The 16,771-nt window shown below is 44.3% G+C and overlaps 1 protein-coding gene across 2 annotated transcripts; it reads right to left on the reverse strand.

The window, feature by feature from the left end:
* Nucleotides 1-920: 920 nt before the first annotated feature.
* LOC135546350 (uncharacterized) lies at nt 921-10,808 on the reverse strand. Of its 2 annotated transcripts, none has more exons than XM_064974703.1 (2): nt 10,407-10,808; nt 921-2,138 (listed from the first exon to the last, which is right to left on the reverse strand). In XM_064974703.1, the coding sequence occupies exon 2, from the start codon at nt 1,947-1,949 to the stop codon at nt 948-950; it is 1,002 nt and encodes a 333-aa protein (XP_064830775.1). In that variant the 5' UTR covers nt 1,950-2,138; nt 10,407-10,808; the 3' UTR covers nt 921-947. The 2 variants fall into 2 exon arrangements, with proteins under 2 accessions (XP_064830775.1, XP_064830776.1); XM_064974704.1 differs by lacking the exon at nt 10,407-10,808 and adding an exon at nt 4,052-4,183.
* Between the last annotated feature and the right edge of the window lie 5,963 nt (nt 10,809-16,771).

The following is a 16,771-nucleotide window of genomic DNA, read 5'->3' on the forward strand; positions in this document are numbered from 1 at the left end:
ACATCAATATGTGAGGAATACAGGTGGGACGATCTTTACAGTTGTGTCTCTAAAATGCGTCTGTAATGACAATAAACAGTAGCCTACCTCTGTGCTGCTGGTCTCAGTCTCTGCCTCGCAGCCGCTGTGGTTCTGGTTTTTAGAGGAGGAGGAGAGGTGGGAGCTGGCTGTAGAGTTGGTTGTAGAGCTGACTGGTGCCTCCGCCTGGGGACTCATAGATCCTCTCTCCTTAACTACTTTGTCTCTGCTGCTGCTCCTTCTCCTCCGACTGACCAGGAACTCCCTGCTCTGAAGCAGCTCTGGGAATGTGTCCTCATCATCCCCATCTTCATCATCACCTTCATCATCCTTCTCTGAGGAAGACTCCCTGCAGTCAGAGCTATTGTTGATGAAGACGCTGTGGTCGGTGCTAGAGTGGCAGGTGGAGGGACTACAGGTGAAGTGTGAGAAGGTGATGGAGCTAGGTTTGTGTTTGATGATGCAGGGGTGATCGCAGAGGCCTAGCCCTACCAAGGGGGCCTCAAATAGGGCCAGGGTAAGGGAGGGATGTGTGAAGGGATCCATGTTGTTGTCTACACTGACCACTAGAGAAGGGATGGAGCTAAAAGCCTCTGATTGGACCTCAGAGATAGTGACGTGGCTGAACTCTGTCTCTGATTGGACCAGAAGGGTAGGGATATGTCCATTCTCTGTTGGGACTAGAGGGACGGAGACATGGTTGTCTTCTGTGTGTTCCAGATCAGTAGGGACTTGTCTGTTCTCCACAGGTCCCTCTGAGTAGTCCTGGCTGTCTGCCTCTGTCCACCTGGGTGACTCCTCCTCTAGCTCCCTGTCTGTCTCCGTCTGCCTGGGTGACTCCTCCTCTAGCTCCATGTCTGTCTCTGTCTGCCTGGGTGAGGTATGGCCCAGCTCCATGTCTGTCTCTGTCTGCCTGGGTGACTCCTCCTCTAGCTCCATGTCTGTCTCTGTCTGCCTGAGTGAGGTATTGCCCAGCTCCATGCCTGTCTCTGTCTGCCTGGGTGAGGTATGGCCCAGCTCCTGTCTGTCTCTGTCTGCCTGGGTGAGGTATGGCCCAGCTCCATGTCTGTCTCTGTCTGCCTGGGTGAGGTATGGCCCAGCTCCATGCCTGTCTCTGTCTGCCTGGGTGAGGTATGGCCCAGCTCCATGCCTGTCTCTGTCTGCCTGGGTGAGGTATGGCCCAGCTCCATGCCTGTCTCTGTCTGCCTGGGTGAGGTATGGCCCAGTACCATGTCCTCTAGCTGACCAGAGAGGTTAGCATCCAGGGTATGTCCTGATTCTACACATCTGTTACTGTCCTCAACTTCCAGGTTTTCCTCTATCCTAGGAGCAAGAACATCCACATCTCCATCTATCCTAGGAGAAGGAACATTGGAGGCTAGGCAGTGGTCCTCAGCTGCTCCTGGAGAACTGCTGTGTAAATCCAATCCATTGTTATTGGCATCATCAGGCGATGGTGATGTGACACTGCCTGGCTCACTGATTAGACCCGCGGGACAGACGATCTGGTCTAGGTCTAGAGGGTCAGGGGGGGAGACATCAAAACCAGACTCTGCTGGCCCTCCTGGACCTCCAGTACTAACAGCTAGATCTCCTTCTATCCCAGGGGCTCCAGTACTGTTATATTCACAACCAGCCTCCCTGTCCTGCTGGGGTGTGTCCTGGTTGTCTAGTTCCAGTTTCGACAGCTCCAGGCTTAGAGGTCCTGGCAGACAGACATCCTCTCTGCTCTCTGTGGAGCTGTCGTCATCATGAGAAGACTCTGGAGCACAGTCTGAAGAGGACTGGTGTGTTAGTGTCTGTGGTTGTGTCTGTTTCTGTATCTGTGTCTGTGCCGTTGGCTGTGTCTGTGGTGAGAAGGTCCTGCCTGGTGATCCTGACATGGCCAGAGATTGTCCCACCTTGAGAGTAAACATCAGAGCTGTGTCCATGTTGTCTCTACAGTCTGTTACAGTGTGTTACTAGGGAACAGGTAGTCTGGTGGTGTGGCTGGTGGTCAGGTAGATCCAGAGGGACTGCTGACTGATGAAAGAGCTATATGGATTTGCCATGTTCCTCTCAGACATCCTCATCACCTGGCTTAGCAACACCAACCTTCACATAGATCAAACAGCAGATCACTTGAAACAAATAGAGAAGATGAAGCATTAAAAACAGACAAGATACAACATTACTAACAGACAAGATACAGCATTACTAACAGACAAGATACAGCATTAAAAACAGACAAGATACAGCATTAAAAACAGACAAGATACAGCATTAAAAACAGACAAGATACAGCATTAAAAACAGACAAGATACAGCATTAAAAACAGACAAGATACAGCATTACTAACAGACAAGATACAACATTAAAAACAGACAAGATACAGCATTACTAAAAGACAAGATACAGCATTAAAAACAGACAAGATACAGCATTAAAAACAGACCAGATAGACCATTAAAAACAGACAATAATCAGCATTAAAAACAGACAAGATACAGCATTAAAAACAGACAAGATACAGCATTAAAAACAGACAAGATACAGCATTAAAACAGAGAAGATACAGCAAAACAAAGATAGAAGATAACGTTACAACATTAAACAAACAGAGAAGATACAGCAATATAGAAGATACAGCATTGGAGAGGATACAGATAAGGTACTGCATTAGAGAGGATACAGATAAGGTACTGCATTAGAGAGGATACGGATAAGACACTGCATTAGAGAGGATATGGATAAGGTACTGCATTGGAGAGGATACAGAGAAGATACAGCAAAACAAAGATTGAAGATAACGTTACAACATTAAACAAACAGAGAAGATACAGCAATATAGAAGATACAGCATTAGAGAGGATACAGATAAGGTACTGCATTAGAGAGGATACAGATAAGGTACTGCATTAGAGAGGATACGGATAAGACACTGCATTAGAGAGGATATGGATAAGGTACTGCATTAGAGAGGATACAGAGAAGATACAGCATTGGAGAGGATACGGATAAGACACTGCATTAGAGAGGATACAGAGAAGATACAGTAATATAGAAGATACAGCATTAGAGAGGATACAGAGAAGATACAGCATTGGAGAGGATACAGATAAGGTACTGCATTAGAGAGGATACAGAGAAGATACAGCATTGGAGAGGATACGGATAAGACACTGCATTAGAGAGGATACAGAGAAGATACAGTAATATAGAAGATACAGCATTAGAGAGGATACAGAGAAGATACAGCATTGGAGAGGATACGGATAAGACACTGCATTAGAGAGGATACAGAGAAGATACAGTAATATAGAAGATACAGCATTAGAGAGGATACAGAGAAGATACAGCATTGGAGAGGATACGGATAAGACACTGCATTAGAGAGGATACAGAGAAGATACAGTAATATAGAAGATACAGCATTAGAGAGGATACAGAGAAGATACAGCATTGGAGAGGATACAGAGAAGATACAGCATTGGAGAGGATACAGAGAAGATACAGCATTGGAGAGGATACGGATAAGGTACAGCAATAGAGAGGATACAGAGAAGATACAGCAATATAGAAGATACTGCATTAGAAAAGACACTGCATTAGAGAAGATACTGCATTGGAGAAGATACTGCATTAAAGAAGATACTGCATTAGAAAATACACTGTATTAGATAAAACATTGCATTAGAGAATATACTTAAAAGATACTGCATTAGAGAAGACACTGCATTAGAGAAGATACAAAGAAGATCATGCATTAGAGAAGATACATAGAAGATACTGCATTAGAGAAGATACATAGAAGATACTGCATTAGAGAAGATATTGCATTAGAGAATATACATAGAAGATATTGCATTAGAGAAGATACATAGAAGATACTGCATTAGAGAAGATACTGCATTAATACAAACAGACTAAAAAAAACATTAGTTCCAAGTCATAAACACCTCACAGCGACATTTCTCAAAGACTGCCTGCTGTCCTCGGGTTCAGATCCATCACACACATCCATCTCAACTAAAATAATAGTAATAACTTTACCTTTAAGCACAGATCTACTAAGCTAGTATTTTGTAAGTGTGTTTCGTCTCTCCCCTTCTGACTCTCCTACTAGCAGTGAACTAAGTACAGCAGGGTGAAGCCAGAGTCCAGCGGAGCTCATATTCAGGCTGCATTCCAAATGGCACCCTATTTCCTATGCATTACACTACTTTTGACCAGGGTCCACAGGGCTTTGGTCAAAAGTTTTGCATTATGTAGGGAATATGGTGCCATTTGGAACACAGCCCTAGAGAGGAGCTGCTAGCAATGAATCTGAACATCTGGCTGCAGTCGCAACGTTCAAGTCTGGATCCGTTTCTAACACTATGGCAGTGACATCTCTGCACACAGGAATATAGCTACTCTTGACAGCAGCAGCTGTACACACACACATTCCATTAGCACTCCACTCTGTGTAGGGATCCCCATCTGTTCAGGGTACAAAGGGAGGCTTTTCTCAGACAGCTCTTTCCAAACAAGCTGATAACAAAGTTACATCAGTGACTGCATTCCCTACATTTCACAGATAGATACACTAACCCCAACTGTGAGGTCATGCTTCAGCTTAAACTCAGTCATGAATGCCTTTGCAACTGTCCTCATATTCTCTGTACAAGAACTTTGCCTTCTGTATGTATGGAGAGCTAAAAGTCCATTGATTAGTATGGATGATCTGCATGGTGTAATGAATGATGATTTATTAGTATGGTTAATCTGTATGGTGAAATTAATGACTATTGATTAGAAACCCCCCCAAAGGTGCGACTCCGACCGCAAATCCTGAACCTAGATGGGGTGCGTTATGGTGGGCAACTAGCGTCAGTAGTGGCTCCGGTGCGGGACGTAGCACCCGCTCAGACCGCGGATCCGGCCATGAAGCCAGGCTGAATGCCGTGCCTGGACTGGGCACTGGAGCAGAGATAGACTCCGGCTATGGAGCGGGACTGGACGCTGTGCCTGGACTGGGCACCGGAGCAGAGGAAGACTCCGGCTATGGAGCGGGACTGGACGCTGTGCCTGGACTGGGCACCGGAGCAGAGGAAGACTCCGGCTATGGAGCGGGACTGGACGCTGTGCCTGGACTGGGCACCGGAGCAGAGGAAGGCGCCGGCCATGGCACCGTACTGTGAACCATCGCTGGAAAGTCTGGACTGTGAACCGTCGCTGGAAGCTCTGGACTGTGAACCGTAGCTGGAAACTCTGGACTGTGAACCGTCGCTTGAAGGTCTGGACTGTGAACCGTTGCTGGAAGCTCTGGACTGTGAACCGTCGCTTGAAGGTCTGGACTGTGAACCGTCGCTGGAAGGTCTGGACTGTGAACCGTCGCTGGAAGCTCTGGACTGTGAACCGTTGCTTGAAGGTCTGGACTGTGAACCGTTGCTTGAAGGTCTGGACTGTGAACCGTTGCTGGAAGGTCTGGACTATGAACCGTTGCTGGAAGGTCTGGACTGTGAACCGTCGCTGGAAGGTCTGGACTGTGAGTCGGCACAGGATGTACCGGGCTGGGAAGGCACACTGGAGGCCTGGTGCGTGGAGCCGGCACAGGTTTCACCGGACTGATGACACGCTCTTCAGGGCGATTGCGGGGAGCCGGCACAGGATGTACCGGGCTGGGGAGGCGCACTGGAGGCCTGGTGCGTGGAGCCGGCAGAGGTTTCACCGGACTGATGACACGCTCTTCAGGGCGAGTGCGGGAAAGCCGGCACAGGATGTACCGGGCTGGGGAGGCGCACTGGAGGCCTGGTGCGTGGAGCCGGCAGAGGTTTCACCGGACTGATGACACGCTCTTCAGGGCGAGTGCGGGAAAGCCGGCACAGGATGTACCGGGCTGGGGAGGCGCACTGGAGACCTGGTGCGTGGAGCCGGCAGAGGTTTCACCGGACTGATGACACGCTCTTCAGGGCGAGTGCGGGAAAGCCGGCACAGGATGTACCGGGCTGGGGAGGCGCACTGGAGGCCTGGTGCGTGGAGCCGGCAGAGGTTTCACCGGACTGATGACACGCTCTTCAGGGCGAGTGCGGGAAAGCCGGCACAGGACATACCAGGCTGGGAAAGGCGCTCTTCAGGGCGAATGCACAGCAGAATACACCTAACCATCATCTCCCTCCTCACACTGCTCCATCGACTCCCCAACGGTCTCCGGCTCTCTCCTTGCCTCGACCGTAATGTTGGGGTTTCTGTGGCCGCGGACCCCAGCGTCGTCGCTGTCCTCCTATACTCCTTGGTGACTCCCGCCAAAGTTCGTACTGCACATAGCACTAAACACAAACACTATCCCACAACGCAGGTGGGAAAAGGACCACACTAAGTATGATCCCCAATTAGAGGCAACGATCATCAGCTGTCTCCAAATGGGAACCATACTCACACCAACATAGAAAATGAAAACTAGAAAAAACCCTAGTCACGCCCTGACTTAAAACACCATAGAGAACACGAGGGCTCTCTATGGTCAGGGCGTGATCAATGGATGATTATTGATTAGTATGGATGATCTGTATGCTGTAATGGATGGTTATTTATTAGTATGGTTGATCTGTACACACTTAGAAAAAAGGGTTGCAAAAATGGGTTCTTCGGCTGTCCCATATGAGAACCCTGTTTGGTTCAAGGTAGAAACCTTTTTGGTTTCTGTGGAAAGAGTTCTACATGGAACCTAATAGGGTTTTACCGGGAAACAAAGGGTTCTACCCTGGAACAAAAAAGGGTTCTTCTATTGGGACAGTAAAATAAACCTTTTAGGTTCTAGTTAGCACCTTTTTCTAAGTGTGTATGGTATAATGGATTTATTTATTTTTTTACCTGGCAAGTCAGTTAAGAACAAATTCTTATTTTCAATGACGGCCTAGGAACAGTGGGTTAACTGCCTGTTCAGGGGCAAAACGACAGATTTGTACCTTGTCAGCTCGGGGATTTGAACTTGCAACCTTTCGGTTACTAGTCCAACACTCTAACCACTAGCCTACCCTGCTGATGACTCCGAAGCTGAGACACAGCTATCCATGAAACAGCTATGGAGAATCAGAGATCTGGTGCCCATGTAGCTACAGTATAGCCTACTGCTCTGTTGACACACACACACACACACACACACACACACACACGCACACACGCACGCACGCACACACACACGCACACACACACGCACACACGCACGCACGCACGCACACACACACACACACACACATACCCTGCTGCCCTGAGAGCCAAGCAGCTACTGCATCTTGGACCATGGCCCTGACTCTAGCTCTTATAACAACTGCTCAAATACACAAATGCTGAAGATCTGTAGATCTGTTCTATGTGCGCTATTTGTTTTTCTATGTTTTAAGTTAAGTTTTGCATCTTTTACTTTTGGTTTTGTACACCTGCTTCAAACAGCTGAAAATACAACATTTTTGATTATGGAATACATATTTCACAGCGATTTAAATGGTACAATGATTCTTCACACAATACTTGCTTTTTTTGTCAAATAAACTGAAATTAGGCGAACTATTAGAATTTTAAGAACCAGGAAAGGGAGGAGCAATTTCTGCAGAGTGCATATTTAAAGTGGCATTATGCAGAAATCACACCGCCTTATATAATAATAACACAAGGAATAAATACACAATGAGTAACAATAACTTGGCTATATACACATAGTACCAGTATAACAATAAGAAAATAAGCAGTAGCAGCAGCGTACGTGATGAGTCAAAAGAATGAGTGTGAAAGGGGTCAATGCAGAGAGTCCCAGTAGCTATTTGGTTAACTATTTCATTAACTATTTAGCAGTCTTATGGTTAGGGAGTAGAAGCTGTTCAGGGTCCTGTTCAGGGTTCAGCCTTGCGGTATCAGAGGGAACAATCTATGACTTGGGGGGCTGGAGTCTTTGACAATTCTTAGGGCCTTACTCTGACACCTCCTTGTATAGAGGTCCTGGATTGCAAGGGGCTCAACCCCAATGATGTACTCGGCCGTACGCACTACCCTCTGTAGTGCCTTTTGGTTGGATGCCAAGCAGTTGACATACCAAGCGGTGATGCAGCCAGTCAGGATGCTCTCAATGGTGCAGCTGTATTTGCCAAATTTGTCATAGATTTTTTGGGCTAATGAATGATAACGAATGCAGGAAGAAAATGTTAGCTTTTATGTAAAATATAGCCTACCTTAGAATAGCACATGTTGCACAGCGGTTTAGATTCACGGACATTGATCAACCACGGCGCTATCCATGGTGCTGAATCTCCGCTACGTTTATCAAATTTGATTAGCACAATAGGTGGATATCATAAAGTAAAAACAGCCACAACTTTCCCAAATTCCCCCGATAGCCAGGTGCAAGGGGAGAGAAAAGTACCATGATGCATCTTTCAGTCAAATGTAGGCTAACATTTATGTTGCCTAATTATAACAACACTGTAATAACCTCATAATATTTGACCAGTCAGCCAATAGTGCTTCATAGGCCTTCATTAAAACTAGGACACATAAACAAAATAGTGTGGAGACGTTGAGAGAACTTTGAGTTGATTAAATTGCAAAGAATACCACAAGAAATCATTAGTGCATGTGTATATTTAGCCATTTCCAGCGGTATAATCATGTCTGATTTTTGGGGGATTGTATTTCACGCTTTTAAATAGCACTTCGAGAATACCGGGAAGCCCAGTAGTTTCTTTCAATTTTCTCGGGATGGAAACTTGGTTAATGCTCAATAAAATATTCAACCCTAGTCTCTACATGTTTTTATTCTGTGAAACAGATCCCACAACTGAGGAATTCAATCTCTTGTTAAATTTTATCTGAACTATTTTCTTCAATTTAAGAAACATACAAATGTTTTAGATATTTTTTTGTCTTCTATAAAATTGATCTACAAACACAATCAAAGAGTTGGATGTGAATATAGATATAGAGTTGGATGTGAATATAGATATAGAGATGGATGTGAATATAGATATAGATTTGGATGTGAACATGGATATAGAGTTGGATGTGAACATGGATATAGAGTTGGATGTGAACATAGATATAGAGTTGGATGTGAATATAGATATAGATTTGGATGTGAACATGGATATAAGGTTGGATGTGAACATGGATATAGAGTTGGATGTGAACATAGATATAGAGTTGGATGTGAATATAGATATAGAGTTGGATGTGAACATAGATATAGAGTTGGATGTGAATATAGATATAGAGTTGGATGTGAACATAGATATCGAGTTGGATGTGAACATGGATATAGAGTTGGATGTGAACATAGATATAGAGTTGGATGTGAATATAGATATAGAGTTGGATGTGAACATGGATATAGAGTTGGATGTGAACATGGATATAGATTTGGATGTGAATATAGATATAGAGTTGGATGTGAATATAGATGTAGAGTTGGATGTGAACATGGATATAGAGTTGGATGTGAATATAGATATAGAGTTGGATGTGAACATAGATATAGAATTGGATGTGAATATAGATATAGAGTTGGATGTGAACATGGATATAGAGTTGGATGTGAATATAGATATAGAGTTGAATGTGAATATAGATATAGAGTTGGATGTGAATATAGATATAGATTTGGATGTGAACATGGATATAGAGTTGGATGTGAACATAGATATAGAGTTGGATGTGAATATAGATGTAGAGTTGGATGTGAATATAGATATAGAGTTGGATGTGAATATAGATATAGAGTTGGATGTGAACATAGATATAGAGTTGGATGTGAATATAGATATAGAGTTGGATGTGAATATAGATATAGATTGGATGTGAACATAGATATAGAGTTGGATGTGAATATAGAGTTGGATGTGAATATAGATATAGAGTTGGATGTGAACATGGATATAGAGTTGGATGTGAACATGGATATAGAGTTGGATGTGAACATAGATATCGAGTTGGATGTGAACATAGATATAGAGTTGGATGTGAACATGGATATCGAGTTGGATGTGAACATGGATATCGAGTTGGATGTGAACATAGATATAGAGTTGGATGTGAATATAGATATAGAGTTGGAAGTGAACATAGATATAGAGTTGGATGTGAACATAGACAAACAAAGTACAAAGTAATACAACTTGATTAAGGCAGAAAGTTGTAACAGCAGTTTTAACCTCTACAGCTCACACTAACCCACGGTGAGGACACCAGAACTGACATGTCAGAGATGGAAAGTGTCTAACAGGGCAATGAAAACAAAAAACAAACCAACAGAAAATGGAACCCTATTCCCTTTATAGTGCACTACTTTTGACCCGGACCGATATGGATAGGGCTTTGATCTAAAGTTATGCACTATATAGGGAATAGGGTGTCATTTGAGACACAAGTAGAGTCTTACCTGTTAGGTGGAGAATAGTCCTGTTTGTTGTCTAAACAGACAAACTGAGACCACAGCTACAAAACACTGGAGAGAGACAGAGTCATATAGTGAAGCCAGAGTTCTCTTAAGACAAAAGAGAGAGCAGGATAGAGAGTGGGGGAGAGAGAGAGGGACTAAGAGAGTCTGTCAGAAGAGAACAGAACAGTAGAAGAGAGAGTGAAAAAAGAGAGAGTAGAAGAGTCTCCTGTCAGAAGTGTCGGAAGTGAAGTCACTCAAGCAGGTCTTCCTCTGCAGTTCAACTCTTCCTCAATTATTCCTCAACTATACTATCTGTCCTCCCTCAGGGCTTACTGGAGGTTAACACTGGATACCTCTATGCATGTTGCTAGCGCTCTGACTAAGCCATTCAGAATATGTGTAAGTAAGGGCAAGGAGTGTGAGAGTGAGTGTGTGCATTTGTGTGGGAGGTGGAACGGGGAGGAGAGAGAGGTAGGAGAGAGAAGGAGGCGGGAGATAGAGATGAAGTGAGGGAGAGGAGTAGTATTTGGCACAGTAAGAGAACAAGGTAATATGTGGTTCCAGCTAACACAACAAGTTTGGCAGTGAAGACAGAGTGAGCTAATGACTCTATTGTCACTGGACTCAGAATGTGTGTGTGTGCGTGTGTGTGTGTGTGCGTGTGTGTGTGTGTGTGTGTGTGTGTGTGTGTGTGTGTGTGTGTGTGTGTGTGTGTGTGTGTGTGTGTGTGTGTGTGTGTGTGTGTGTGTGTGTGTGTGTGTGTGTGTGTGTGTGTGTGTGTGTGTGTGTGTGTGTGTGTGTGTGTGTGTGTGTGCATGTATCATCCTATCTGGATGCAACAGCATGGCAGTCAGGCACAGCAGAGTGGATTCCTACTGAGGAGGAGTGGCAACATGCCTTGATATCCAGCTGTAGCTGCTTAAAATATAAAGACACAGATAGCAGAGATAAGAAGGTCCAAAGGATCTTCTCAGGGTCAATGATATGCTGCTATGTTATAGGGAAACGTGTCAAACAGAGACATAATAAGGTATGTGAAGTATTTGCCATAGTGATAGTGCCTTGTTTGTCCAAAATAATACAGTTAAAATGTGAAGTTAGTCATAACTAATCTACTTTAGTTCAGCCATGTGCTGTCCATTACTGAATGACAGACAGGAGTCATTGATGGCAGCTCTGCACAACATTAGACTAGTAAAGGAAGGAGTCTGAACTAACCTGACCTCTGATCCAGAGAAGTCCAGGGGGAACAGAGCTCTGTCTGCACTCAGTAGGAGATAGAGTCACTCTTAGAACTAACTAGAAGCCTGTCATATAGAACTCTGTCTGCATTCAGTAGGAGATAGAGTCACTCTTAGAACTAACTAGAAGCCTGTCATATAGAGCTATGTCTTCATTCAGTAGGAGATAGAGTCACTCTTAGAACTAACTAGAAGCCTGTCATATAGAGCTATGTCTTCATTCAGTAGGAGATAGAGTCACTCTTAGAACTAACTAGAAGCCTGTCATATAGAACTCTGTCTGCACTCAGTAGGAGATAGAGTCACTCTTAGAACTAACTAGAAGCCTGTCATATAGAGCTATGTCTTCATTCAGTAGGAGATAGAGTCACTCTTAGAACTAACTAGAAGCCTGTCATATAGAACTCTGTCTGCACTCAGTAGGAGATAGAGTCACTCTTAGAACTAACTAGAAGCCTGTCATATAGAGCTATGTCTTCATTCAGTAGGAGATAGAGTCACTCTTAGAACTAACTAGAAGCCTGTCATATAGAGCTTATCAGAGGATGATATGAAGAGTAAACACACACACACACACTAATGAAGAATGCCAAAGGAGCTCACTCTCTGTAAATCACCCTGAAATCCACTCCACTCCAGAGATGTCCGGAGGCATGGTCCTAGGGCTCAGGTCCTCCGAGAGAAAGAGAGAGAGAGAGAGAGAGCGAGAGAGAGAGAGAGAGATAGATAGAGAGAGAGCAGCTGCATTCATCTATACCCTCTCCTCACCCCCTCTGCCTGATCTTCCTAACCCATCTTCCTCCCATCCTCTCTCCTACTCTCTCTTGAAGCCATAATCACAAATCAGCCCCTGCTGCACTCTGACCTCCTCTGTCTTACTCTCATTCATAAAATACTCTGCTATACAGTCATGGATATCCTTCTCTGTCAACAATTGCTTCTGCCATCTCCTTGGAAAGCTGTTCTATGTGCTGCCGTTGTCACGGCGCTCTATACATCTAGTTTAAGAGGTTTATGATCAACCAACCCCGCCCTAACATACCAGTACATCCAAACATCAGAGAACAGTCATACACACAAGAAATAGTACTGTTATGCTTGTACAGTATTGTCAAATCCAAATTAAATGTACCATAGTTTTAAGGAAAGAGGTTTAGATGTTTTCTTTAGGTAAAACAGTTAATATAGCGATTTTCCTGTGGTGTTTCACATACAGTAGTGTTCAATGGCGACAGAATCTGGAAAGAGTCAGAAGTCTACAGTGTAACTAGAGAGAAAACCCTTTTGGTTCTGTTGCATGCTGCTAGGTTGAATGACATTCCTTAGTGTCCTTGGTGGTCCTATCTGGTTTTGTTGTTGTCTGAATGAGCAGATAAAAAATCATCTTTACTACAGTGTCTTATACGGTCTGTTATGATCTCTGACCTCTGTGTGCAAAATGACACGACTTTGGAACGAGACACAAAGCAGGAAAACTCCAACCAGTTCAGTAGCCTGGTCCTGAATAAATGGAGATACTCTCCCAGAACTATACTGCACAAAAATATAAACACAAAATGCAGCAATTTCAAAGACTTTACTGAGTTACAGTTCGTATAAGGAAATAAGTCAATTGAAATAGATTCAGTAGGCCTTGATCTATGGATTTCACATGACTGGGAATACAGATATGCATCTGTTGGTCACAGAAAGGGTAAACAAAAAGTAGGAGCGTAGATCAGAAAACCAGTCAGTATCTGGTGTGACCAGCATTTGACTCATGCAGCGACACATCTCATTCACATAGAGTTGATCAGGCTGTTGATTGTGGCCTGTGAAATGTTGTCCCACTCCTCTTCAATGGCTGTGCGAAGTTGCTGGATATTGGTGGGAACTGGAAAATACTGTTGTGCACGTCGATCCAGAGCATCCCAAACATGCTCAATGGGTGATATGTCTGGTGAGTATGCAGGCCATGGAAAAACTGGGACACTTTCAGCTTCCAGGAATTGTGTACAGATCCTTGTGACATGTGTCACGTGCATTATCATGCTGAAATATGAGGTGATGGCGGTGGATGAATGGCACCACAATGGGCCTCAGGATCTCGTCACGGTATCTCTGTGCATTAAAATTCCCATCGATAAAATGCAATTGTGTTCATTGTCCATAGCTTATGTCTGCCCATACCATAACCCCTGAACCACCATGGGGCACTCTGTTCACAACGTTGACATCAGCAAACCGCTCGTCCAAACAACGCGGTTGTGAGGCCAGTGGGACATACTGCCAAAACAAAACAAGGTTGGAGGAGGATTACGGTGGAGAAATTAACATTACATTATTTGGCAACAGCTCTGGTGGACATTCCGGCAGTCAGCATGCCAATTGCACAATTCCTCAAACTTGGGACATCTGTAGCATTGTGCTGTGTGACAAAACTGTGCATTTGTGGCCTTTTATTGCCCCCAGCACAAGGTATACCTGTTTAATGATAATGTTGTTCAATCAGTTTCTTGATATGCCACACCTGTCAGGTGGATGGATTATCTTGGCAAAGGAGAATTACTCACTTACAGGGATGTAAAAAAATCTGTCCACAGCATTTGAGAGATATAAGCTTATGGAACATTTCTGGGATCTTTTATTTCAGCTCATGAAACATGGGAACAACACTTTACATTTATATTTTTTTCAGTGTAGAAGAGAGGAGCGGAGAGGAGCAGAGAGGAGAGGAGAGGAGAGGAGAGGAGAGGAGAGGAGAGGAGAGGAGAGGAGAGGAGAGGAGAGGAGAGGAGAGGAGAGGAGAGGAGAGGAGAGGAGAGGAGAGAACTAATTATTCCCTTTGCCAGCTCTTATGAACAACATTGGGGCAACAGTTGGAGGAACATGTTGAAAAAATGGCTGTTTTAGTGAAAGGCTGCCTTTGTCTTCCTCTGGTCTCATCTGGCTCAGCTGCTGAGGTGAAGAGGTCCTGCCTGCCTCCCAAATGACACCCTATCCCCAATATAGTGCAGAGGCCCTGGTCAAAAGTAGTAAACTACATATGGAATAGAGTGCCATTTGGGACACAGACAGGGTCTGTCTGTTCCAGGTTCTGTGTGACCAGGGGTTAGGGTTAGGGCTGGGAACAGCTCTAGTCAAACACAGCTCACTGTTTCGAAAGGCAGGCCTTGCTGCCCCACTGAGGAACAGACTTGTTTGTGTCCATGGAGAAAGAGAGAGCGAGAGAGAGAGCAAGAGAGCGAGAGAGAGAGCAAGAGAGCGAGAGAGAGAGAGAGAGAGAGAGAGAGAGAGAGAGAGAGAGAGGAGGAACAACTAAATTAGGGAAAAGAGAGCACCTGGTCTGAAAAGCAGTTGAGTTGAGCTGTGCTGTGCAGAGCTTACTTAATTGTCTCAATCCTAACTGGCTAATGTAATGACACAGTACCTAGTATCTAGCCGTGAACTAAAATCTTACAACAACAGTGTGTATGTGTGTGTGTGTATGTGTGCGTACATGCTTGCGTGCATGCGTGTGGGTGAGCGCTCGTGCATGTCTCTATGTGTGATTCAGGTGGTAGATTGACAGGAGACAGGGGTGATGGGATATTGCTCTGCTGGTGAGCGGTGAGCAATATAGAGCTGTTTCCCCAACCCGCAGGCTGCTATGACAGCTATGTGAAGACATGGCCGGAGGGCCTAGAAGAGTCTGCCAAGACAACCAACAGCTAGAGATGCAAGCATGCCAGGGCCAGAAACAGGATACTGCTGTTCCTCTAGAGTTGATTACAATGTTTCTACTGGGTATTTCTATTTTATTTTCCTTTATGACACACCTCTATAATCTTCTGCTGATGTATAGTATATAGAATTCCCTCCCTCTAACAGAGAGCCCATTGGACAAAGTTGTGATTGTCAGGGGTCATGACGCAATCATAGGCTGATGCCTAGCTGACTTCCGAATGAGTGTTCTCACATACTTCCTTAATAAAAAGACCTTCACTTGAAAAAACTAGAAAATATCAGATATGGTACTGTTTGTCCATTTTGAGACACTGTAGCCAGAAAATAATCTCAGAATTATTCTATCACTCAAGACATCTGTCATTCCTTTTGATGGTTTTCCTTTTGATGTTTTTCCTTCTGATGTTTTTACCGGGATCTTAGTTGCACAATTTTACATCTAACTGAGATGTTTGGTGCAGTATTTCGGGAAGTGACAAAACTTGCATGAAAACTATTAGTCTCTAGCTGAATGACAAGAAACATTGAAGAATCTCTCCTATTGACCATTCACTGACGAAGGGGCGTAGACTTCGGCTACAGACTTCAGCTTGCCTTGAGAAAAAATGTTGTGTGCACGAACAGCCCAGAAAACCTTGCAGAAGACCAAAACTAACAAAAACATTACAAAATGTTGTCATAATATATGCACAAACTGTTCTAAACTGTTTTAGATGGGCATCATGCAGACCCCTTTAGGGTCCCCAGGACACCAGATGAAATGAGGGCTCATTCAGTAATAAACCTTCCAGTAAACTGGGACAAAAGGCTGCTCAACATATTTTAATCTGCCAAGAGCATTGCACACATCTAATGTCAAGAGATTGTGGTTCCTATAGAACAGAGACGGAAAGAGGGAGGACAGAGAGAGAGAGTTGGCGAGAGAGAGAGAGAGAGAGAGAGAGAGAGAGAGAGAGAGAGAGAGAGAGAGAGAGAGAGAGAAGCCAGCTGCAACATGTGGCTGTATGGTTGAAGGCCTGCCAGCAACAAATCATGCTGTTGTGCTCAGCCAAGTCTGAGAGACTGTTCTTCACTTAACTTCAAATTTGTGTAAAACCCCTAAGATCACCTTCCCAAACAAGACAATAGGCACATTGGGGGCTGCATCCATAGGGCCCTGGTTAAAATTAGTGCACTATATTCGGAATAGGGTGCCATTTGGGGCGCAGGCTGAATGTCAGACATTACATTTCAAATGGTACTCTTACGCAACAGTCACAATATTTACACCACCCAAGGACAATGAATAAAATACCACAATGAGATAACACTCTTTTGTAGAACATTGCAGCAATACCTCTGTCCTTGACTCAATATTCCCATTCCATTCCCATTCCTTTTATATTCTCCTGCATTTCCAGCATTCCAGAGAGCATAGAC

The sequence above is a fragment of the Oncorhynchus masou genome, chromosome 9, assembly GCF_036934945.1.
Source record: "Oncorhynchus masou masou isolate Uvic2021 chromosome 9, UVic_Omas_1.1, whole genome shotgun sequence".
In the NCBI taxonomy this organism is placed as follows: Eukaryota; Metazoa; Chordata; class Actinopteri; order Salmoniformes; family Salmonidae; genus Oncorhynchus; species Oncorhynchus masou.

Bases quoted from the DNA above. Each gene is read 5' to 3' on its own strand.
- LOC135546350 (XM_064974703.1), bottom strand. From the start codon at position 1,949: ATGGACACAGCTCTGATGTTTACTCTCAAGGTGGGACAATCTCTGGCC.